The 26,878-nt window shown below is 40.1% G+C and overlaps 1 protein-coding gene across 1 annotated transcript in view; it reads left to right on the top strand.

Moving 5' to 3' along the window:
* ITCH (itchy E3 ubiquitin protein ligase) overlaps positions 1–26,878 on the top strand; it is a gene marked incomplete at its 5' end in the record, with an annotated part of 589,083 nt that overhangs the window by 318,707 nt on the left and 243,498 nt on the right. Inside the window, 5 exon segments of the mRNA XM_053713073.1 lie at positions 17,521–17,649; positions 22,477–22,549; positions 24,079–24,150; positions 25,417–25,505; positions 25,593–25,752. Coding sequence (XP_053569048.1) covers positions 17,521–17,649; positions 22,477–22,549; positions 24,079–24,150; positions 25,417–25,505; positions 25,593–25,752 — 523 coding nt within the window.

Consider the following 26,878-nt stretch of genomic DNA (forward strand, 5'->3'; position numbering starts at 1 on the left):
GAGGCCCCTAGTACATCTAGCGCGCCAATACTCCTTACTATGCAACAATTAACGGCTGTAATGGATAATTCTGTCAAAAACATTTTAGCCAAAATGAACACTTATCAGCGTAAGCGCGGCTGCTCTGTTTTAGATACTGAAGAGCATGACGACGCTGATAATAATATTTCTGAAGGGCCCCTAACCCAGTCTGATGGGGCCAGGGAGGTTTTGTCTGAGGGAGAAATTACTGATTCAGGGAACATTTCTCAACAGGCTGAACCTGATGTGATTGCATTTAAATTTAAGTTGGAACATCTCCGCATTCTGCTTAAGGAGGTATTATCCACTCTGGATGATTGTGACAAGTTGGTCATCCCAGAGAAACTTTGTAAAATGGACAAGTTCCTAGAGGTGCCGGGGCTCCCAGAAGCTTTTCCTATACCCAAGCGGGTGGCGGACATTGTTAATAAAGAATGGGAAAGGCCCGGTATTCCTTTCGTCCCTCCCCCCATATTTAAAAAATTGTTTCCTATGGTCGACCCCAGAAAGGACTTATGGCAGACAGTCCCCAAGGTCGAGGGAGCGGTTTCCACTTTAAACAAACGCACCACTATACCCATAGAGGATAGTTGTGCTTTCAAAGATCCTATGGATAAAAAATTAGAAGGTTTGCTTTAAAAAAAAAAAAAAAATGTTTGTTCAGCAAGGTTACCTTCTACAACCAATTTCATGCATTGTCCCTGTCGCTACAGCCGCATGTTTCTGGTTCGATGATCTGATAAGAGCGGTCGATAGTGATTCTCCTCCTTTGGAGGAGATTATGGACAGAATCAATGCTCTCAAATTGGCTAATTCTTTCACCCTAGACGCCACTTTGCAATTGGCTAGGTTAGCGGCTAAGAATTCTGGGTTTGCTATTGTGGCGCGCAGAGCGCTTTGGTTGAAATCTTGGTCGGCTGATGCGTCTTCCAAGAACAAGCTACTTAACATTCCTTTCAAGGGGAAAACGCTGTTTGGCCCTGACTTGAAAGAGATTATCTCTGATATCACTGGGGGTAAGGGCCACGCCCTTCCTCAGGATCGGCCTTTCAAGGCAAAAAAAAAAAAAAAAAAAAAAAAAAAAAATAAACCTAATTTTCGTCCCTTTCGTAGAAACGGACCAGCCCAAGGTGCTACGTCCTCTAAGCAAGAGGGTAATACTTCTCAAGCCAAGCCAGCTTGGAGACCAATGCAAGGCTGGAACAAGGGAAAGCAGGCCAAGAAACCTGCCACTGCTACCAAGACAGCATGAAATGTTGGCCCCCGATCCGGGACCGGATCTGGTGGGGGGCAGACTCTCTCTCTTCGCTCAGGCTTGGGCAAGAGATGTTCTGGATCCTTGGGCGCTAGAAATAGTCTCCCAAGGTTATCTTCTGGAATTCAAGGGACTTCCCCCAAGGGGGAGGTTCCACAGGTCTCAGTTGTCTTCAGACCACATAAAAAGACAGGCATTCTTACATTGTGTAGAAGACCTGTTAAAAATGGGAGTGATTCATCCTGTTCCATTAAGAGAACAAGGGATGGGGTTCTACTCCAATCTGTTCATAGTTCCCAAAAAAGAGGGAACGTTCAGACCAATCTTAGATCTCAAGATCTTAAACAAGTTTCTCAAGGTTCCATCGTTCAAGATGGAAACCATTCGAACTATTCTTCCTTCCATCCAGGAAGGTCAATTCATGACCACGGTGGATTTAAAGGATGCGTATCTACATATTCCTATCCACAAGGAACATCATCGGTTCCTAAGGTTCGCATTCCTGGACAAACATTACCAGTTCGTGGCGCTTCCTTTCGGATTAGCCACTGCTCCAAGGATTTTCACAAAGGTACTAGGGTCCCTTCTAGCTGTGCTAAGACCAAGGGGCATTGCTGTAGTACCTTACTTGGACGACATTCTGATTCAAGCGTCGTCCCTTCCTCAAGCAAAGGCTCACACGGACATTGTCCTGGCCTTTCTCAGATCTCACGGATGGAAAGTGAACGTGGAAAAGAGTTCTCTATCCCCGTCAACAAGGGTTCCCTTCTGGGGAACAATAATAGACTCCTTAGAAATGAGGATTTTTCTGACAGAGGCCAGAAAAACAAAGCTTCTAGACTCTTGTCGGATACTTCATTCCGTTCCTCTTCCTTCCATAGCTCAGTGCATGGAAGTGATCGGGTTGATGGTAGCGGCAATGGACATAGTTCCTTTTGCGCGCATTCATCTAAGACCATTACAACTGTGCATGCTCAGTCAGTGGAATGGGGACTATACAGACTTGTCTCCGAAGATACAAGTAAATCAGAGGACCAGAGACTCACTCCGTTGGTGGCTGTCCCTGGACAACCTGTCACAAGGGATGACATTCCGCAGACCAGAGTGGGTCATTGTCACGACCGACGCCAGTCTGATGGGCTGGGGCGCGGTCTGGGGATCCCTGAAAGCTCAGGGTCTTTGGTCTCGGGAAGAATCTCTTCTACCGATAAATATTCTGGAACTGAGAGCGATATTCAATGCTCTCAAGGCTTGGCCTCAGCTAGCGAGGGCCAAGTTCATACGGTTTCAATCAGACAACATGACAACTGTTGCGTACATCAACCATCAGGGGGGAACAAGGAGTTCCCTAGCGATGGAAGAAGTGACCAAAATCATTCTATGGGCGGAGTCTCACTCCTGCCACCTGTCTGCTATCCACATCCCAGGAGTGGAAAATTGGGAAGCGGATTTTCTGAGTCGTCAGACATTGCATCCGGGGGAGTGGGAACTCCATCCGGAAATCTTTGCCCAAGTCACTCAGCTGTGGGGCATTCCAGACATGGATCTGATGGCCTCTCGTCAGAACTTCAAAGTTCCTTGCTACGGGTCCAGATCCAGGGATCCCAAGGCGGCTCTAGTGGATGCACTAGTAGCACCTTGGACCTTCAAACTAGCTTATGTGTTCCCGCCGTTTCCTCTCATCCCCAGGCTGGTAGCCAGGATCAATCAGGAGAGGGCGTCGGTGATCTTGATAGCTCCTGCGTGGCCACGCAGGACTTGGTATGCAGATCTGGTGAATATGTCATCGGCTCCACCTTGGAAGCTACCTTTGAGACGAGACCTTCTTGTTCAGGGTCCGTTCGAACATCCGAATCTGGTTTCACTCCAGCTGACTGCTTGGAGATTGAACGCTTGATTTTATCGAAGCGAGGGTTCTCAGATTCTGTTATTGATACTCTTGTTCAGGCCAGAAAGCCTGTAACTAGAAAGATTTACCACAAAATTTGGAAAAAATATATCTGTTGGTGTGAATCTAAAGGATTCTCTTGGGACAAGGTTAAGATTCCTAGGATTCTATCCTTCAAGAAGGATTGGAAAAAGGATTATCTGCAAGTTCCCTGAAGGGACAGATTTCTGCCTTGTCGGTGTTACTTCACAAAAAACTGGCTGCTGTGCCAGATGTTCAAGCCTTTGTTCAGGCTCTGGTTAGAATTAAGCCTGTTTACAAACCTTTGACTCCTCCTTGGAGTCTCAATTTAGTTCTTTCAGTTCTTCAGGGGGTTCCGTTTGAACCCTTGCATTCCGTTGATATTAAGTTATTATCTTGGAAAGTTTTGTTTTTAGTTGCAATTTCTTCTGCTAGAAGAGTTTCAGAATTATCTGCTCTGCAGTGTTCTCCTCCTTATCTGGTGTTCCATGCAGATAAGGTGGTTTTACGTACTAAACCTGGTTTTCTTCCAAAAGTTGTTTCTAACAAAAACATTAACCAGGAGATTATCGTACCTTCTCTGTGTCCGAAACCAGTTTCAAAGAAGGAACGTTTGTTGCACAATTTGGATGTTGTTCGCGCTCTAAAATTCTATTTAGATGCTACAAAGGATTTTAGACAAACATCTTCCTTGTTTGTTGTTTATTCTGGTAAAAGGAGAGGTCAAAAAGCAACTTCTACCTCTCTCTCTTTTTGGATTAAAAGCATCATCAGATTGGCTTACGAGACTGCCGGACGGCAGCCTCCCGAAAGAATCACAGCTCATTCCACTAGGGCTGTGGCTTCCACATGGGCCTTCAAGAACGAGGCTTCTGTTGATCAGATATGTAGGGCAGCGACTTGGTCTTCACTGCACACTTTTACCAAATTTTACAAGTTTGATACTTTTGCTTCTTCTGAGGCTATTTTTGGGAGAAAGGTTTTGCAAGCCGTGGTGCCTTCCATTTAGGTGACCTGATTTGCTCCCTCCCTTCATCCGTGTCCTAAAGCTTTGGTATTGGTTCCCACAAGTAAGGATGACGCCGTGGACCGGACACACCTATGTTGGAGAAAACAGAATTTATGTTTACCTGATAAATTACTTTCTCCAACGGTGTGTCCGGTCCACGGCCCGCCCTGGTTTTTTTAATCAGGTCTGATAATTTATTTTCTTTAACTACAGTCACCACGGTACCATATGGTTTCTCCTATGCAAATATTCCTCCTTAACGTCGGTCGAATGACTGGGGTAGGCGGAGCCTAGGAGGGATCATGTGACCAGCTTTGCTGGGCTCTTTGCCATTTCCTGTTGGGGAGGAGAATATCCCACAAGTAAGGATGACGCCGTGGACCGGACACACCGTTGGAGAAAGTAATTTATCAGGTAAACATAAATTCTGTTTTTTTCCAGTTCCTCATACTAGGGAATGGAATAGGCTGAGAATTTTCTTTTATTCCTTCTTCAAAGGTTTTAAACTATATTCTTTGCCGGCAGTTAATTTCAATTTTGAGGGTTCTCCAATTTAATGGGGCTATCTCTACTCCTGCTAATTATGCTATTGTTTCTATAGCAAAATAGTATTTATTTTCCTTTAGATGGTTGTATCTTATTTAAGGAAAATTATTTATTTTCAGGTTCTTTTCATGGACCTGTGATTTATTTGAATGATGTTGCAATTGCTTCATTTTTCTGTTTACTTTAAGATCAAGTATCAGATTATGATTTATTTTAGCATTGTTAAAGGGACAAAATCTACTAGACTAGGTGCTGTTGCATTTGTATTGTTGTTTTGCATTTGCTATGCAAGTTCAGTGTGTTGACTGGTCCTTTAACTGGGTTATCATGCTAATAATTTCATTTGTGTCTTCATTTTATTGAATATTTTTGCAAATGAGGTTTAATCTATGTCTTTAGCTGTTTTAGCTAGAAGAATTTTGTGATTTCTAAAAATCCATATTTCTTTTTTTCTAAAATAATCAATTATTTGGTTTATAATTGGATTCAATTCTTAACTGTTACTCTGGGCTTCAAGATTGAGTTCTAAGACTAAAACTTTAAGCTTATATTAGTTTGGTTGTTCTTTTTAAAGAACAAATTCCCAAGTAACATGTTTTTAATTGGAAATCTTTTAGTTCAAAATCAGCTCCCTAAAATTCCAATGTATGTGCCGTATTCCAGTTTGGCTGGTAAGGGGCAGGTTAAGATTTTTTTGAAATTTGTTGTTTTGCAAATGTCTTTGATTTTGGGTACAGAATTAAGTTCAGAGTAAAACCGTCTGTGAGAAGTCTTTTTTCTCTATGATATTCCAGCTATTCCAGTAAGGCTAACACTTTCGTTAAGTGTGTTTCGGTCCTATATATTTTGGGATAATGTTGAAGCGCGGCTGATCACCCGTTGGGGTTCAAGCGCTGCTCAGTCCTGGAATCTTCTGGGGTATTTCTTCCAGTTCCATTTTTAGGAACTGGGTTTTGGGGTTTTATTCAAAACTATTCTGCCTTTTGTTGGTCAGTGATGGCATTATTTGTTTTCATTAGATACAATAGATGCATATCTTCATTTTCTGTTTTCATTCAGATTATTTTCTGAGGCTGCGGAATCTCATATGATTTAACTTTTTTCTTTCAGGACATAGTTAGAGGATCTTTTTTTCAAAAGCTCTTTATTCCTCACACAAGGGTCACCTTTTTTAGGTTTCCAGATAGTTTGGGTCACTGTCTTTGTCTCTAAACAGACAAGTGACAATTTTATTGGGTTCCGTCTGTCGGTACCTTCAGTCTCTATTATTTCCTTCAGTTGCTATATATGCATGGAAGTTTTAGGTTTTATGGCTGCAGCGTTGGATTCAATTCCATTTGCTCATTTTCATGGAAAACCTTTCCAGTTTTTTATGCTGAATAATGGTGCAGGGATTCTAGGATTTCACATTTTAAATCTTCAGATCCTAATGTTTAACTATCTTGATTTGATGGTTAAGTTCACCTTCATTTAGTTTTACAGGTCTCTTCGTTTCTTTCAACCTGGACCATGATCTCTACAGATGTGAGTCTTTTTGGTTGGGAGGCTGTCTGAGGATCTCTGTCAGCACAAGGGGTTTGGAAATCTCAGGAGGCGAGATTACCATTTGATATTTTAGAACTCTGTGCATTCTCAGAGTTCTTCAGTTAGTTTCTTTTGAAGAAGAGACGTTTATTGTTTTTCAGACAATGTCACAACTGTGGTATATGTAAGTCATCAGGGTGGGACTATCAGTCCTTAGGCTGGGACAAAAGTATCTCGGATATTTGCTTCGGTTAAATCCAGCTCCTATCTAAATTCTGTGGTCTTTTCCCCAGGTATAGACATTTGTGAAGCGGATTATCTCTGTTAATCAAGCTTTACTTCCGGGAGAATGGTCTCTCTTACCCAGATATGTTTTTCAATTTTTCATATGTAAGGGTTTCCAGAAATAGATCTGTTGGCATCTCATCTGAATAAAGAACTTCCCAGGGGCCTATTCAGATCCGGGGATCCTCAGGCGGAAGTAGTGTATGCATTGATATTTCCTTGGAATTATCATTTTGTCTATATCCTTTCGCCTCTAGTTCTTCTTCCAAAAGTGATTTCCAAAATTCTAATGGAGTGTTTGTACTGCTGGTGGCTCCAGCATGGCCTCTCAGGTTTTGGTATGCGGATCTCATTTGGATGGCCAGTTGCCAACCTTGGACTCTTCCGTTAAGAACAGACCTTCTTTCTCAAGGCCCATTTTTCCATCAGGATCTCAAATCTTTAAATTTGAAGGGATGGAGATTGAACGCTTGATTTTTAGTCATAGAGGTTTCTCTGACTCATTGATTAATACTATGTTTCAGGCTCGTAAATCTGTCTCTAGAAAGATTTATTATCGAGTTTGGAAGACCTAGATTTCTTAGTGTTTTTCTCAATTTTCTTGGCATTCTTTTAGAATTCCTACAATTTTATAATTTCTTCAGGTTGGTTTGGATAAGGTTTTGTTTTCAGTTCCTTGATAGGACAAATTTCTACTCTTTCTGTTCTTTTTTCACAGAAAGATTGCTAATCATCCTGATATTCATTGTTTTGTACAGACTTTGGTTCGTATCAAGCCTGTCATTAAGTTAATCTCTCCTCTTTGGAGTCTCAATTTGGTGCTGAGGGCTTTACAGGCTCCTCCGTTTGAACCTATGCATTCTCTGAACATTAAATTACTTTCTTGGAAAGTTTTGTTCCTTTTGGCTATCTCTTCTGCTAGAAGAGTTTCTGAGTTATCTGCTCTTTCCTGTGAATTTCCTTTTCTGATTTTTCATCAGAATAAGGCAGTGTTGCTTCCTGATATTCATCATTTTGTTCAGGCTTTGATTCGTATCAAACCCGTCATTAAGCCAATTTCTCCTCCTTGGAGTTTTAATTTGGTTATGAAGGCTTTTCAGGCTCTTCTATTTGAACATATGCTTGCTCTGGACATTAATTACTTTCATGGAAAGTATTGTTCTTTTTGGACATCTCTTCAGCTAGAACAGTTTTTGAATTATCTGTTTTTTCTCCTGTTAAGTGTGGTCAGTCCACGGGTCATCATTACTTCTGGGATATTAACTCCTCCCCAACAGGAAGTGCAAGAGGATTCACCCAGCAGAGCTGCTATATAGCTCCTCCCCTCTACGTCACCCCCAGTCATTCTCTTGCACCCAACGAATAGATGGGATGTGTGAGAGGACTGTGGTGATTATACTTAGTTTCATACCTTCAATCAAAAGTTTGTTATTTTATAATAGCCCCGGAGTGTGTTATTCCTTCTCTGGTAGAATTTGAAGAAGAATCTACCTGAGTTTTTTCTATGATTTTAGCCGGCGTAGTTAAGATCATATTGCTGTTTCTCGGCCATCTGAGGAGAGGTAAACTTCAGATCAGGGGACAGCGGGCAGATTAATCTGCAAAGAGGTATGTAGCAGCTTATTATTTTCTGACAATGGAATTGATGAGAAAATTCTGCCATACCGATATAATGTAAACTCAGCCTTAAATGCAGTAGCAGCAACTGGTATCAGGCTGTCATGTATGTATATTTTACACTTCAGTATTCTGGGGAATGTCTCTTCACTGGAATTATACTGTATGCATAAGACTTTAGCCTAATTTGCAGGGACTAGCAACAGGCTTTTTAATAACACTTAATTTATTTAATGTTAAACGTTTTTTGCTGGCATGTAAAATCGTTTAATTTTCTGAGGTACTGGGTGAAAAAATGTTTTGGGCACTATTTTTTCCACTTGGCAGTCGTTTTTATTTAATTTATGACAGTTTACTGATCTCTCTCACTGTTGTGTGTGAGGGGGAGGGGCCTTTTTTGGCGCTTTTGCTACGCATCAAAAAATTCAGTCAGAAGTTTGTCTTCCCTGCATGATCCGGTTCATCTCTACAGAACTCAGGGGTCTTCAAAACTTGTTTTGAGGGAGGTAATCACTCACAGCAGAGCTGTGAGATTGTAGTTGACTGTGATAAAAAAACGTTTATTTCTGTATTTTTTTTCTGCTATCAGGGTTAGTTATCCTTTGCTAATGGGAGCAATCCTTTGCTAAAATTGTGTTTTTTACAAAGATTTGATGCTATAACTTTTCAGTTTATTAATTTTCAACTGTCATAACTTTTTCTGTGCTTCTTATAGGCACAGTGCGTTTTCATATTATAGTAAATTACTTGACAAGTATTTCCAAGTTGCTAGTTTATTTGCTAGTGTGTTAAACATGTCTGATTCAGAGGAAGATATCTGTGCTATATGTGCTAAAGCCAAAGTGGAGCCCAATAGAAATTTATGTACTAACTGCATTGATGCTACTTTAAATAAAAGTCAATCTGTACAAATTCAACATATTTCACCAAACAACGAGGGGAGAGTTATGCCGACTAACTCGCCTCACGTGTCAGTACCTGCATCTCCCGCTCGGGAGGTGCGTGATATTGTAGCGCCGAGTACATCTGGGCGGCCATTACAAATCACATTACAGGATATGGCTACTGTTATGACTGAAGTTTTGGCTAAATTACCAGAACTAAGAGGTAAGCGTGATCACTCTGGGGTGAGAACAGAGTGCGCTGATAATATTAGGGCCATGTCAGACACTGCGTCACAATTTGCAGAACATGAGGACGGAGAGCTTCATTCTGCGGGTGACGGTTCTGATCCAAACAAACTGGATTCAGATATTTCAAATTTTAAATTTAAGCTGGAAAACCTCCGTGTATTACTAGGGGAGGTGTTAGCGGCTCTGAATGATTGTAACACAGTTGCAATACCAGAGAAAATGTGTAGGTTGGATAAATATTTTGCGGTACCGTCGAGTACTGACGTTTTTCCTATACCTAAGAGACTTACTGAAATTGTTACTAAGGAGTGGGATAGACCCGGTGTGCCGTTCTCACCCCCTCCGATATTTAGAAAGATGTTTCCAATAGACACCACCACACGGGACTTATGGCAAACGGTCCCTAAGGTGGAGGGAGCAGTTTCTACTTTAGCTAACCGTACCACTATCCCGGTGGAGGATAGCTGTGCCTTTTCAGATCCAATGGATAAAAAGTTAGAGGGTTACCTTAAGAAAATGTTTGTTCAACAAGGTTTTATATTGCAACCTCTTGCATGCATTGCGCCTGTCACGGCTGCAGCAGCATTTTGGTTTGAGTCTCTGGAAGAGACACTGGAATCAGCTCCATTAGATGAGATTACACACAAGCTTAAAGCCCTTAAGTTAGCTAACTCTTTTATTTCGGATGCCGTAGTACATTTAACTAAACTTACGGCTAAGAATTCCGGATTCGCCATTCAGGCGCGCAGAGCACTGTGGCTAAAATCCTGGTCAGCTGACGTTACTTCTAAATCTAAATTACTTAATATACCTTTCAAAGGGCAGACCTTATTCGGGCCCGGGTTGAAAGAAATTATCGCTGACATTACAGGAGGTAAAGGCCATGCCCTGCCTCAAGACAGAGCCAAACCTAAGGCTAGACAGTCTAATTTTCGTTCCTTTCGTAATTTCAAAGCAGGAGCAGCATCAACTTCCTCTGCACCAAAACATGAAGGAGCTGTTGCTCGCTACAGACAAGGCTGGAGACCTAACCAGTCCTGGAACAAGGGCAAGCAGGCCAGGAAACCTGCTGCTGCCCCTAAGACAGCATGAATCGAGGGCCCCCGATCCGGGAACGGACCTAGTGGGGGGCAGACTTTCTCTCTTCGCCCAGGCTTGGGCAAGAGATGTCCAGGATCCCTGGGCGTTAGAGATCATATCTCAGGGATACCTTCTGGACTTCAAATCCTCTCCCCCAAGAGGGAGATTTCATCTGTCAAGGTTATCAACAAACCACATAAAGAAAGAGGCGTTTCTACGCTGCGTACAAGATCTTTTATTAATGGGAGTGATCCATCCGGTTCCGCGGTCGGAACAAGGACAAGGGTTTTACTCAAATCTGTTTGTGGTTCCCAAAAAAGAGGGAACTTTCAGGCCAATCTTGGATTTAAAGATCCTAAACAAATTCCTAAGAGTTCCATCGTTCAAAATGGAAGCTATTCGGACAATTTTACCCATGATCCAAAAGGGTCAGTACATGACCACAGTGGACTTAAAGGATGCTTACCTTCACATACCGATTCACAAAGATCATTACCGGTATCTAAGGTTTGCCTTTCTAGACAGGCATTACCAGTTTGTAGCTCTTCCATTCGGATTGGCTACGGCTCCAAGAATCTTCACAAAGGTTCTGGGTGCTCTTCTGGCGGTACTAAGACCGCGAGGAATTTCGGTAGCTCTGTACCTAGACGACATTCTGATACAAGCTTCAAGCTTTCAAACTGCCAAGTCTCATACAGAGTTAGTACTGGCATTTCTAAGGTCGCATGGATGGAAGGTGAACGAAAAGAAGAGTTCTCTCTTTCCACTCACAAGAGTTCCCTTCTTGGGGACTCTTATAGATTCTGTAGAAATGAAGATTTACCTGACAGAAGACAGGTTAACAAAGCTTCAAAATGCATGCCGTGTCCTTCATTCCATTCAACACCCGTCAGTAGCTCAATGCATGGAGGTGATCGGCTTAATGGTAGCGGCAATGGACATAGTACCCTTTGCACGCCTACATCTCAGACCGCTGCAATTGTGCATGCTAAGTCAGTGGAATGGGGATTACTCAGACTTGTCCCCTACTCTGAATCTGGATCAAGAGACCAGAAATTCTCTTCTATGGTGGCTTTCTCGGCCACATCTGTCCAGGGGGATGCCATTCAGCAGGCCGGACTGGACAATTGTAACAACAGACGCCAGCCTACTAGGTTTGGGCGCTGTCTGAAATTCTCTGAAGGCTCAGGGACAATGGAATCAGGAGGAGAGTCTCCTACCAATAAACATTCTGGAATTGAGAGCAGTTCTCAATGCCCTTCTGGCTTGGCCCCAGTTAACAACTCGGGGGTTCATCAGGTTTCAGTCGGACAACATCACGACTGTAGCTTACATCAACCATCAGGGAGGGACAAGAAGCTCCCTAGCAATGATGGAAGTATCAAAGATAATTCGCTGGGCAGAGTCTCACTCTTGCCACCTGTCAGCAATCCACATCCCGGGAGTGGAGAACAGGGAGGCGGATTTCCTAAGTCGTCAGACTTTTCATCCGGGGGAGTGGGAACTTCATCCGGAGGTCTTTGCCCAAATACTTCGATGTTGGGGCAAACCAGAGATAGATCTCATGGCGTCTCGACAGAACACCAAGCTTCCTCGTTACGGGTCCAGATCCAGGGATCCGGGAGCGGTTCTGATAGATGCTTTGACAGCACCTTGGACCTTCGGGATGGCTTATGTGTTTCCACCCTTCCCGATGCTTCCTCGCTTGATTGCCAGAATCAAACAGGAGAGAGCATCAGTGATTCTAATAGCACCTGCATGGCCACGCAGGACTTGGTATGCAGATCTAGTGGACATGTCATCCTGTCCACCTTGGTCTCTACCTCTGAAACAGGACCTTCTGATCCAGGGTCCCTTCAAACATCAAAATCTAATTTCTCTGAAGCTGACTGCTTGGAAATTGAACGCTTGATTTCTCCAACATAGGTGTGTCCGGTCCACGGCGTCATCCTTACTTGTGGGATATTCTCTTCCCCAACAGGAAATGGCAAAGAGCCCAGCAAAGCTGGTCACATGATCCCTCCTAGGCTCCGCCTACCCCAGTCATTCTCTTTGCCGTTGTACAGGCAACATCTCCACGGAGATGGCTTAGAGTTTTTTAGTGTTTAACTGTAGTTTTTATTATTCAATCAAGAAATGTCATCGGCTCCACCATGGAAGCTACCTTTGAGACGAGACCTTCTTGTTCAAGGTCCGTTCGAACATCCGAATCTGGTCTCACTCCAGCTGACTGCTTGGAGATTGAACGCTTGATCTTATCGAAGCGAGGGTTCTCAGATTCTGTTATCGATACTCTTGTTCAGGCCAGAAAGCCTGTAACTAGAAAGATTTACCACAAAATTTGGAAAAAATATATCTGTTGGTGTGAATCTAAAGGATTCCCTTGGGACAAGGTTAAGATTCCTAAGATTCTATCCTTCCTTCAAGAAGGATTGGAAAAAGGATTATCTGCAAGTTCCCTGAAGGGACAGATTTCTGCCTTGTCTGTGTTACTTCACAAAAAGCTGGCAGCTGTGCCAGATGTTCAAGCCTTTGTTCAGGCTCTGGTTAGAATCAAGCCTGTTTACAAACCTTTGACTCCTCCTTGGAGTCTCAACTTAGTTCTTTCAGTTCTTCAGGGGGTTCCGTTTGAACCCTTACATTCCGTTGATATTAAGTTATTATCTTGGAAAGTTTTGTTTTTGGTTGCAATTTCTTCTGCTAGAAGAGTTTCAGAATTATCTGCTCTGCAGTGTTCTCCTCCTTATCTGGTGTTCCATGCAGATAAGGTGGTTTTACGTACTAAACCTGGTTTTCTTCCAAAAGTTGTTTCTAACAAAAACATTAACCAGGAGATTATCGTACCTTCTCTGTGCCCGAAACCAGTTTCAAAGAAGGAACGTTTGTTGCACAATTTGGATGTTGTTCGCGCTCTAAAATTCTATTTAGACGCTACAAAGGATTTTAGACAAACATCTTCCTTGTTTGTTGTTTATTCCGGTAAAAGGAGAGGTCAAAAAGCAACTTCTACCTCTCTCTCTTTTTGGATTAAAAGCATCATCAGATTGGCTTACGAGACTGCCGGACGGCAGCCTCCCGAAAGAATCACAGCTCATTCCACTAGGGCTGTGGCTTCCACATGGGCCTTCAAGAACGAGGCTTCTGTTGATCAGATATGTAGGGCAGCGACTTGGTCTTCACTGCACACTTTTACCAAATTTTACAAGTTTGATACTTTTGCTTCTTCTGAGGCTATTTTTGGGAGAAAGGTTTTGCAAGCCGTGGTGCCTTCCATCTAGGTGACCTGATTTGCTCCCTCCCATCATCCGTGTCCTAAAGCTTTGGTATTGGTTCCCACAAGTAAGGATGACGCCGTGGACCGGACACACCTATGTTGGAGAAAACAGAATTTATGTTTACCTGATAAATTACTTTCTCCAACGGTGTGTCCGGTCCACGGCCCGCCCTGGTTTTTTAATCAGGTCTGATGATTTATTTTCTTTAACTACAGTCACCACGGTATCATATGGTTTCTCCTATGCAAATATTCCTCCTTAACGTCGGTCGAATGACTGGGGTAGGCGGAGCCTAGGAGGGATCATGTGACCAGCTTTGCTGGGCTCTTTGCCATTTCCTGTTGGGGAAGAGAATATCCCACAAGTAAGGATGACGCCGTGGACCGGACACACCGTTGGAGAAAGTAATTTATCAGGTAAACATAAATTCTGTTTTTATCAAAACGTGGTTTTTCTGAGTCAGTTATTGATACCTTAATACAGGCTAGGAAGCCTGTTACCAGAAAGATTTACCATAAGATATGGCGCAAATACTTATATTGGTGCGAATCCAAGAGTTACTCATGGAGTAAGGTTAGGATTCCGAGGATATTGTCTTTTCTACAAGAAGGTTTAGAAAAGGGTTTATCCGCTAGTTCCTTAAAGGGACAGATTTCAGCTCTGTCCATTCTTTTACACTAACGTCTGTCAGAAGTTCCGGACGTTCAAGCTTTTTGTCAGGCTTTAGCTAGGATCAAGCCTGTGTTTAAAACTGTTGCTCCACCATGGAGTTTGAACTTAGTTCTTAATGTTTTACAGGGTGTTCCGTTTGAACCCCTTCATTCCATTGATATCAAGCTGTTATCTTGGAAAGTTCTGTTTTTAATGGCGATTTCCTCGGCTCGTAGAGTCTCTGAGTTATCTGCCTTACATTGTGATTCTCCTTATCTGATTTTTCATTCAGACAAGGTAGTTCTGCGTACTAAACCTGGGTTCCTACCTAAGGTGGTCACTAACAGGAATATCAATCAAGAGATTGTGGTTCCATCTTTGTGTCCTAATCCTTCTTCGAAGAAGGAACGTCTGCTACACAATCTAGATGTAGTCCGTGCCCTGAAATTTTATCTACAGGCAACTAAGGATTTTCGACAAACGTCTTCCCTGTTTGTCGTTTATTCTGGTCAGAGGAGAGGTCAAAAAGCTTCGGCTACCTCTCTCTCTTTTTGGCTTCGTAGCATAATACGGTTAGCCTATGAGACTGCTGGACAGCAGCCTCCTGAAAGAATTTCAGCACATTCTACTAGAGCTGTGGCTTCCACTTGGGCCTTTAAGAATGAGGCTTCTGTTGAACAGATTTGCAAGGCTGCAACTTGGTCTTCTCTTCATACTTTTTCCAAATTTTACAAATTTGACACTTTTGCTTCTTCGGAGGCTGTTTTTGGGAGAAAGGTTCTTCAGGCAGTGGTTCCTTCCGTATAAAGAGCCTGCCTGTCCCTCCCGTCATCCGTGTACTTTAGCTTTGGTATTGGTATCCCAGAAGTAATGATGACCCGTGGACTGACCACACTTAACAGGAGAAAACAAAATTTATGCTTACCTGATAAATTCCTTTCTCCTGTAGTGTGGTCAGTCCACGGCCCGCCCTGTTTTTTATGGCAGGTAAAAAAAAATTTGAATTATACTCCAGTCACCACTACACCCTTTGGCTTCTCCTTTCTCGTTGGTCCTTGGTCGAATGACTGGAGGTGACGTAGAGGGGAGGAGCTATATAGCAGCTCTGCTGGGTGAATCCTCTTGCACTTCCTGTTGGGGAGGAGTTAATATCCCAGAAGTAATGATGACCCGTGGACTGACCACACTACAGGAGAAAGGAATTTATCAGGTAAGCATAAATTTTGTTTTCTTGTGAATCTTTTTCTGATTTTTTCATCAGGGTAAGGTGCTTTTTGCTGTCCTCATTTCAATTCTTACCTAAAGTTGTAAATTCTAACTACATTAGGGAGGAATTATTGTTTTCCTAAGATTCTTTCATTCTTTGGATATGGTAAGAGTTTTTCCTATGTTGAAGCTATTCAGATTTCAGACAGACTTCTAGTCTATTTGTTATCTTTTCTGGTTTTAGGAAGATCAAAAGGCTTCTGCCATTTATTTGGCATCTTGGTTAAACTTTTGATTCATCATGCTTATTTGGAGTCGGGTGGATTCCCGCCTCAGAGGATTACGGCTCATTCTACTAGGTAAGTTTCTACTTCCCTGGCTTTTTAAGAATGAAGCTTCTGTTGATCACATTTGCAAAGCAATGACTTGGTCTTCTTTGCATACTTTTACTAAATTCTGCCATTTTTGATGTGTTTTCTTCTTCTGAAGCAGTTTTTGGTAGAAAAGTACTTCAGGCAGTTGTTTCTGTTTGAATCGTTTGCTTATAATTTCAGTTTTTTTCATTATAAGATTAAAACTTTTGATTTGGGTTGTGGATTATTTTTTTCAGCAGAATTGGCTGGCTTTATTTTATTCCTCCCTCTCTAGTGACTCTTGCGTGGAAGTTCCACATCTTGGGTATCTGCTATCCCATACGTCACTAGCTCATGGACTCTTGCTAATTACATGAAAGAAAACATAATTTATGTAAGTACTTACCTGATAAATTCATTTCTTTCATATTAGCAAGAGTCCATGAGGCCCACCCTTTTTGTGGTGGTTATGTTTTTTCTTTTGTATAAAGCACAATTATTCCAATTCCTTATTTTTTTATGCTTTCGCTCCTTTCTTATCACCCCACTTCTTGGCTATTCGTTAAACTGAATTGTGGGTGTGGTGAGGGGTGTATTTATAGGCATTTTAAGGTTTGGGAAACTTTGCCCCTCCTGGTAGAAATGTATATCCCATACGTCACTAGCACATGGACTCTTGCTATTATGAAATAAATGAATTTATCAGGTAAGTACTTACATAAATGATGTTTTTTGCTTCTGCAGAAGCAGCTTTTGGTAGGAAAGTTCACCAGGTAGCAGTGTCTGGAAATTAGGTGGATTTTATTTCCTAGGAGTAATGGACTCTCACCACCTAAGAAAGAAAACAAAATTTATAAAAGGTATTTATTAACAGTACCTTCTCTTTTAGTATATTTGCCTCTCCTGAGACTGCCTTTGGAAGGTTTCCTTCCAGTTCGTTGTTTCTTTTTAATAGCTTGTTTTTTGTTTTTATCCTGATTCTTGGTTATGGTCCTGTGCTGGTATTCATACTGATATATTCTCCCATATGGTGATTCTCATTGCTTTGATACAGGCCAGGTTGTCTAGAATCTTCAGTTACATGTGCTATCCTGCTTAAGAGAGAGCATGATTTTTTTATTGTAGAATCCCCTTCTTAACATTCTGTATGATATCACTATTATACCCATCCTGCTTAATTTAGTGCGTGTGCTTTTTCAGTCTGGATCTCTTCCTTCTTGCCTTCTGCCCCCCTCCTCACTCGGCTAAAGGCTAAAATGGAGGTGGGGAATAGGCAGGAGGAGGATGTGTGTCCCATTGAATAGTGTGTTTGATGTTTCTGCATATCTCCAAGCAGATGCCTTTATTTTTAACTGTTTTTTCTAGATTCATTGACTTTTTATAAGCTTTCACTCAGAACATGTATGAATATAATGCTAGATATAAAAGTTGAGTTTTCTGTGTTGAATAAAAAAGGAAAACTTAAACAAAGGAAGGCTTTAAGAGCTTTTTAATCAAATCATGGTTAAAACAAGTCAAGAAGTGTAAATGATTGAATGTGACAGAATGTTAGTATGATATTTTCACAAACTGCAGTGCCCTGATGTTTATATATGATGTGCTAAATTAACTAAATCTGCAACTGCATGCATAATTTCCATTTATCCCATGTTTCAGTCAGCTGAATGAAAAACCCTTGCCTGAAGGATGGGAGATGAGATTTACTGTGGATGGCGTCCCATACTTTGTGGATCACAATAGGAGAACAACCACATATATTGACCCTCGAACTGGAAAATCTGCACTGTGAGTGATGGGCAAGGGATCCTGATAACTGGTATTAGTAGATTTATACAGTTTTCTGGGGAATGGTCCATTATTGCTGGCCAATAATAAACTTCTAAACTCAACCTGCTTACATTTTTTTTATAGGTATCCAGAGGAGGTGCGCACTGGTTCTCAGCAAAAATGAACGATCCACAGCAGGATAAAACAGGTTCAAAATGTATTAATCCAGTTTAAAAACATACAAGGTGAAACTCCATAAGAGCAATCAAATGTACACACAGGTAAGTGTAGTCCAGTCCTAATGCAGACGCATTCCGTGCGCATGCGCACTTGGTCACTGCATACTGGTGACTGGACTACTCACATTTAAATATCCAACATTTAAAGGTATATGTATACCAATTATATAAAATACCTGTGCGATGACTCAGAAAATCTTGTACAACAGGACAGAGATATAATATTAAATGCCATACCACTCATGTGGTCTACTTATTTACCTGCCACTTATGTCAGATACAGTACACTAGGAAAACTAAAAGGGCCTTAAAAGACAGATTTCTTGAATATTTAAGATCCATAGAGGATCCAGAATCAGATACACCAGTCTCAAGACATTTTAAAACCATGCACTCTTCTGACACATCCTCATTAACTTTGCAGGGCATTGATCATGTCCCTGCATGGAAGATAGGGGGTAACAGAGAGTGTAAACTAAACAAAAGAGGTCTACTGGATGTTCTCCCTTAAAACATCCATCCCTCTAGGGATCAATATGAGGAGGGATCTTGATCTTTTCATATAGTATGTCATTTAAGTTAGGAATGGATAATATGTAGTACTTAAGAATATTAGTACCATTAATAATAGACTTTACATTATTTTTTCCAACATGTCTATTTAAAATAGAAATGTCCTGCACTCATTGAGTATACTAAAGTAGCTTGTATTTTTCATTTATTGTTAGGGAGACATCGAATTTTTGGGAATTTAATTTCAATTTTATGATATTAACCCCTTAATGACAGAGGACGTACCAGGTACGTCATAGCAAATACTTCCCTTAATGACAATTGACGTACCTGGTACGTCCTCTGTTTTTTGAAGTGCTGGAAGCGATCATGATCGCTTCCAGCTGCTTCCAAGGGATTGTAGTGATGCCTCAATATTGAGACATTACTGCAATCCCCTATTTTACCCACCGATGCAGAAAGGGCCACTCTGTAGCCCTCTCTGCATCGGCCATTGACGCTAAAACAATCCTTTCACGTTGGTGGGTGGGAGCTGCTTCCGTGATGATGTTACACTCTTTAATATTTTCTAATAACTCAGTAGTATCCGATCTGTCATTGCAGTTGCGGCCAGGGGGGCGGTTGCGGCGAGGGGGGCGTGGGAGGCGTGTGCGCGCGTGTGCGAGCGCACGCAAAATATGCATCACAGTATAAAAAAAGAACGATGCAGATGCAGAGGGGGATCTTTGTTGTTTAGTAAGGGATCTGGGAGGGGTGTAGATTGTTGAGGGGGGCCAGCTACACTACAGAAAAGAAATGTTTTATATAAAAAATTAAAAAAAAACAATTTTTGGGGGCAAATTGGGTACTGGCAGACAGCTGCTAGTACCCAAGATGGCGGCAAATAGGTAGAGGGGGGTCCAGGGGAGGGTTAGAGAGATGTATGGGGGGATCAGGGAGGTTGTGGGGTAAGAGGGGATCCATTACTGCAGACTGTATGAAGAAAAAAATAAATAAAAAAAAAATGCTTTTTATTTCAGTACTGGCAGACTTTCTGCCAGTACTTAAGATGGCGGTGACAATTGTGAGGTGGGGGAGGGAAGAGAGCTGTTTGAGGGGGGGTCAGGGGGGATCAGGGGGTGGGATGTGTCAGGTGGGAGGCTGATCTCTACACTAAAGCTAAAAATTAACCCTACAAGCTATCTAACCCCTTAACTGATGGGCATATTAAAGTGTGGTGCGCAGCAGCATTTAACGGCCTTATTATTACCAAAAAGCAACGCCAAAGCCATATATGTCTGCTATTTCTGAACAAAGGGGATCCTAGAGAAGCATTTACAACCATTTGTGCCATAATTGCACAAGCTGTTTGTAAATAATTTCAGTGAGAAACCTAAAATTGTGAAAAATTTAACATTTGTTTTTTATTCGATCGTATTTGGCGGTGAAATGGTGGCATGAAATATACCAAAATGGGCCTAGATCAATAATTTGGGTTGTCTACTACACTACACTAAAGCTAAAATTAAACCTAAAAGCTCCTTACAAGCTCCCTAATTAACCCCTTCACTGCTGGGCATAATATACATGTGGTGTGCAGCGGCATTTAGCTGCCTTCTAATTACCAAAAAGCAACGCCAAAGCCATATATGTCTGCTATTTCTGAACAAAGGGGATCCCAGAGAAGTATTTACAACCATTTATGCCATAATTGCATAAGTTGTTTGTAAATAAATTCAGCGAGAAACCTAAAGTTTGTGAAAAAATTTGTGAAAAGTCAACAATTTCTTTTATTTGATTGCATTTGGCGGTGAAATGGTGGCATGAAATATACCAAAATGGGCCTAGATCAATACTTTGGGATGTCTTCTAATTAAAAAATATATACATGTCAAGGGATATTGAGGGTTTCCTGAGAGATATCAGTGTTCCAATGTAGCTAGCGCTAATTTTGAAAAAAAGTGGTTTGGAAATAGCAAAGTGCTACTTGTATTTATGGCCCTATAACTTGCAAAAAAAGCAAAGAACATGTAAACATTGTGTATTTCTAAACTCGGGACAAAATTTAGAAACTATTTAGAATAGGTGTTTTTTGGTGGTTGTAGATGTGTAACAGATTTTGGGGGTCAAAGTAAGAAAAAGTGTGTTTTTTTCAATTTTTTCCTCATATTTTATATATTTTTTTATAGTAAATTATAAGATATGAGGAAAATAATTGTATCTTTAGAAAGTCCATTTAATGGCGAGAAAAACGGTATATAATATGTGTGGGTACAGTAAATGAGTAAAAGGAAAATTACAGCTAAACACAAACACCGCATAGATGTAAAAATAGCCATTGTCATTAAGGGTAATAAAATTTAAAAATGGTCCGGTCATTAAGGGGTTAAAGGGACATAATACTCATATGCTAAATCACTTGAAACTGATGCAGTATAACTGTAAAAAGCTGACAGGAAAATATCACCTGAGCATCTCTATGTAAAAAAGGAAGATATTTTACCTCACAACATCCTCAGCTCAGCAGAGTAAGTTCTGTGTAAAAAGTTATACTCAGCTGCTCCCAGCTGCAGGTAAAGAAAAATAAAAAAAAAATGAAGAAATGAACTGCAGCCAATCAGCATCAACCGTGCTGAGGTCATGAACTCTTTTGCTGTGATCTCATGAGATTTGACTTAACTCTCACAAGATTTCATAGTAAACGTCCTTTAAACTGAATAGGGAAATAACATGAGAGTGCACGAGGCTCAACCCCTTAGCTGTCCCGGGACAGACATAATGATATGCTGCTTAGAAGTCCTTTACAATGGGATGTGGCTACTGAGGAACTTTTGAGGTAAAATATCTTTCTTTTTTACATAGAGATGTTCAGGTGATATTTTCTAGTCCGCTTTTTACAGCTATGCTGTAGCACTTTCAAGTATTTCAACATTTGGGTAGTATGGCCCTTTAAATAGAAATCCCTCTATTTCTCTATTTATTGCTAGGTAGGATTAACATTATAATGTAAACTTATGATATGACCATATATTATGTGGGGACTTAAATATTGTGTATAAAGTAATTATATTAGTCTAAAAACTGATTATATAAATTTATATCATAAGATATCACACTGTATAATGTTTACACTTTGTCTTTTCTGAGTCATCGCACAGGTATTTTATATAATTGGTATAAATGTGAGTAGTCCAGTCACCGGTATGCAGTGACCAAGTGCGCATGCGCACGAAACGTGTCTGCGTTAGGACTGGACTACACTTACCTGTGTGTACATTTGATTGCTCTTATGGAGTTTCACCTCGTATGTTTTTAAACTGGATTAATACATTTTGAACCTTTTTTATCCTGCTGTGGATCGTTCATTATTGCTGAGAACCAGTGCCCACCTCCTCTGGATACTTGTTTACTGATTTGTGTGTGGAGTAGACACACCTGGTGCGGCATTGTATGTCCCAGCATTTGAGAGATTTCGCAACACTCACTCTCCATTGCGCTGCTAAACTCTTTGCCTGGTGGAAGTGAGCGCTTCACCTATAAGAATCTGTGTGGGATAGTACATTTTTTTATATTTTACCAAATACTTTATTTTCAACATATTAATACATAATTTTCAAGGTAACTATCTATTAAAATACATTGCTACCTATACACCAAAATTTATATTTGACTGGCAGCTGTCTGCTGCAGATCTCCGCTCTCCTCTCCTTATGCAAGTAAATGTGATGTTACGTGACATGACACTTATCCAAAACATGAAATACATGGCTACTAGAAGTTAGGGTTGCCCATTGTAAATAAAAAGAAAATGTGACAGTGGAAAAAATTGCATGACAAAGGTAAATTAATGGCTATATATAGGGAGATGTAGATTAATGACTTGTATATTTTTCAGGCTAGTTTAAACACTATGAAATGGCAATTTGTCGTAGTGACCACCATAGTCACACTTAAATGGTCACATTGTTTCCAAAGTAGGTTGATGGTAATGGGGATAAAGTAGGAACCTAGATATGTTCTTTTCAGTTTCTTTGGGTGATACCCTTTTTTTGCTTCCTCTGATTTTTAACATTCATCTTTTAACATAACATCCTCTTTCATCCCCTTCCTACAGGGATAATGGACCCCAGATTGCATATGTGCGGGACTTTAAAGCCAAAGTTCAATACTTCCGATTTTGGTGTCAGGTAGGATCCTTGACTGATATGGTTTTTCTGTTGCACTAAAAGAATGAATAAATCCTATCTATATGTTGCAATTACAATCTTAAACCCATTACCTAGAGATAAAAATTTACTTGACTCAGTGAATCATAATACTAATACTCTAATACTTTATTTAAAAAAAATAGACTTCAAGGGAAGCTTCAATAGCAGAAAAAAAGATCTGTAGTGTGTTATTTACCCACACAAGGGTGTCTTCATTTATAAATACTACCTGCAACTTTTACCATGTTTTAGTCTGATGTAAAAGCACTTTCCAAAGCTTCTTATTTATGCAGTTACGTAGACATAACTTACAACATATGTTTCACCAATACAATGTTTTGGTTTGTATTTGGCCATAGTGTTTTTGTTTTAAACATTAATGAATGCGAACATTATCTGAGGCTAGGGTGCTTTATTCACTAGCACTCAAAGCATTTGCCTAGTACATTCCTAATCCACTTTAAAGCTTCTTTTTTTTTTTTTTTTTTTTTTTTTTTTTTACTTCAGGTGAGGAGTATAGCCAATAATATGCTGTACTGCCTACCCTGTAGACACACAATAGAGCACACTCTTGCTGCTCTCCGATGCAGTCTAGGTTATGTATTTCAGGTCAAAATATTTTTAATGCGTTAACAGTTTGCCACTTCTGGACTCTGTTGTTACTTACTTGTTACATAACAGCATGTTACAATGCCAAAGTTAATCCTCATTAGTTTTTTTTTATGTCTACTTGTTTGCACTACTTATGTCTAAATGTGTGTTTCCCATGAGTACCTTTTGAAATACAAATGTGACTGCCAGGAAGCTTCTTACTACTGCTTTGTGTGACAGCCAGGGCAAGATTAACAACTGTTATGACTGTTATGGAAAGTGGTTCATCACCACTCTATGCAAATGACAGTGTTTAAAAAAAAAACTTCTTTATGGGATATATTAAACATTTGCAATTATCCACTCCCCTGATAGCACAGAATCTAGGTAGGGTACTGAATCGTCTGTACTGTATTCCTTTTCTTTTTCATTTCAGACTCAGGACTTTGTGCAGTATCTGGTTTTGATACCAGTGATAGCTCACTGATCTGAAATGATATATAAATCTCTATTTCTGTATTTCTCCTGTAGAGATAACTTTAGCCATAAGTTTAACCCCTTTGCAGGAGTTAAACACAGTTATAAGATGGCAATTTAAAATGCAAGAATAAAATGATCTAACATAAGGAACATGTATGTCCCTTTGAGTGTACCTGGAACTCAGAAAGCAAATTCTACAAATTGCAGTTTTTCTGGGACAAGTACAAAAACCTTCTATCTGCACAGCTTTGCATGTGCTGTAAATCGTCTCTTTAATCTCTCTATCTATGAGTGCACAAAACTGCATTGTTGGACAGCCCTGGTTTAGTACATGAAGTTTCCTTTTGTTGAATTCACAATTCTGGAGAATATTTACACATAATTTGCTTGTCATTGCTATTTTTTGTAACATTTTTTTTTAACTTTTCTCCATACAGCAACTTTTCATGCCTCAGCACATTAAAATCACAGTTAACAGGAAAACCCTATTTGAGGACTCATTTCAGCAGGTAAGTGTTTTATGTTGTTTTCCAAACAAATAATTGTAACAAAAAAACAAATGAAAAACAGTGAAAGTATTATTCATTCCATTAACTAAAAGGTAAAAACTAAATCTAGGAAAGTGTCAATTTGTTACTAAATATGTTGTTTAATTTGTATAGGCAGTGCATTTTCAAGCAATACTATATAAAACAGTAATTCCCAACTTTTATATTTTTAGACATATTTGAGCAATAATGAATTTAATGGGATGTCACTATTTTACTTTTACCTGTTGGAAACCCCTAGCACATTAGGTTTTAAACAATATTAAATTGAAAATAACTTAAGTAAGCCACCAGAAACATTTTAAAGGGACAGTAAGCACTTTGAGATTGTAATATAAAATTGAGTTTTCCAATTCTTAGAACTAATAGTGCACTTGGCAGACTTCACAAATATTGCCCTGCACTAAATCTGGTTTTACGTTGCTTCAGCTGGGAATTTAAGGGACAGTGTACGCAAGCAGCAGATAAGAGTTTGTTTTATTTAAAGCTGGGACAGGACCACCCATTAAAAAGGGCCTTTCTGTGTCTTTCTTCCCCTTCCATGCTAGGGGGTACATTTCTTCTGATGCCTCTTTCTGTCTAGCTTTTTTGTTGCAATTTACTATAGTATAGGTGGAGATTTTAAAGGTAAAAAGTTATTTTAAATGACAAAATAAAAGCAAATAGTAATTTATATCCAGTTTCATACACTCCAGCAGGAAAAAGGGGTAATTGGGAACACGTTAAAGGGGAGGTTTTTTTTTTACAGTACGCCGTCCCTTTAAGAACTGCAAAACAGTGGCTAGTTTGCTAACATGATCACCATGACTAATCTTATCTGCTCCAGTATCAAGTTTAGGGTCTTCCAAGGAAGAGAAGTGGAGGGTGGGGTATGGCTATTGAAAACTTGCACTACCAAGGTTATAAAGCATTTAAAACATTTTCAGACGCATGCAGCATGTTAGTTTATTGCAAGACTGCCAAAAACTTTTGTAATCGCTAGGTATTTAATGTTCCTTTAAGATAGTTCTTATGCTTTTATATTGAATCTACTAGCATTTTGATTTTTTTTCTTTCATTTTTATTATGTCATACCTAACACCCTGAGAATCTCTAATACAGGAAACAGTGTCATGTTTGTCTTATATATGTAATATTTTGTATCGCCCTCTGTCTGTATATGTATTTTAGGTATAAATGCCCTCTGTCTGTATATGTATTTTAGGTATAAATGTTCTTTTCATCTAGATTATGAGCTTTAATGCTCAAGACCTGAGAAGGAGATTGTGGATCATTATTCCTGGAGAAGAAGGTTTAGATTATGGAGGAGTGGCTAGGTAAATGTATATGAGTATATGTAAAACAATTGTGTACACGTGTGTATAGAACACTTAATTTATTGTTTGTTTGTTTTTCTTCTTTAGGGAATGGTTCTTCCTCTTGTCTCATGAAGTGCTGAATCCCATGTATTGCCTGTTTGAATATGCGGGGAAGGATAATTACTGCTTGCAAATCAATCCTGCATCCTATATTAATCCAGACCATCTCCGCTACTTTCGGTTTATTGGCAGGTTCATTGCCATGGTATGTTTGAGCAGTCTTTGAAATGACCAGGTACAAATAATATAGGGCCCAATTCTCAGGCATGGAGAGAAATCATAAGCTTAAAAAGCTGTACACTATATTGTAGTGTCAATTAATGAGAGTAAAAATTGTCAATCCATGAGTGGCCTCTTAATTTTGACATGATTAATATAGAATTTTACCAGACCAGAGAATCGACTCATAGACTTATTTTTCTGGGTCCGTTTTGAACTAGTAACACTGTTTAGGGATTTGACTAGTAATGCTGTGAATGTTTATTTTGAAATTACATCTCTCTATTTTCTTTCATGTAATTGGCAAGAGTCCATGAGCTAGTGACGTATGGGATATACATTCCTACCAGGAGGGGCAAAGTTTCCCAAACCTCAAAATGCCTATAAATACACCCCCCACCACACCCACAATTCAGTTTTACAAACTTTGCCTCCTATGGAGGTGGTGAAGTAAGTTTGGGTTAGATTTCTACATTGATATGCGCTTCTCAGCATGCTGAAGCCCGGTTCCTCTCAGAGTGCAGTGAATGACAGAGGGATGTGAAGGGAGTATTACCTATTGAATACAATGGTCATCCTAACGGCGGATCTATTTCATAGGTTCTCTGTTATCGGTCGTAGAGATTCATCTCCTACCTCCCTTTTCAGATCGAAGATATACTCTTATATACCATTACCTCTACTGATTCTCGTTTCAGTACTGGTTTGGCTATCTACTTTATGTAGATGAGTGTCTTTTGGTAAGTATGTTTTCTTTTATTTAAGACACTCTCAGATATGGTTTGGCACTTTATATGTAAAGTTCTAAATATATGTTTCTCTTGTTAAGTGTGTTCAGTCCACGGGTCATCCATTACTTATGGGATATATTCTCCTTCCCAACAGGAAGTTGCAAGAGGATCACCCAAGCAGAGCTGCTATATAGCTCCTCCCCTCACATGTCATACCCAGTCATTCTCTTGCAACCCTCAACAAAGAAGGAGGTCGCGAGAGGAGCTGGAGTTTTTACTTAACTATTCTTCAATCAAAAGTTTGTTATTTTAAATGGCACCGGAGTGTGCTGTTTTTCTATCTCAGGCAGTATTTGGAAGAAGAAACTGCCTGCGTTTTTT

The sequence above is a fragment of the Bombina bombina genome, chromosome 1, assembly GCF_027579735.1.
Source record: "Bombina bombina isolate aBomBom1 chromosome 1, aBomBom1.pri, whole genome shotgun sequence".
NCBI lineage: Eukaryota > Metazoa > Chordata > Amphibia > Anura > Bombinatoridae > Bombina > Bombina bombina.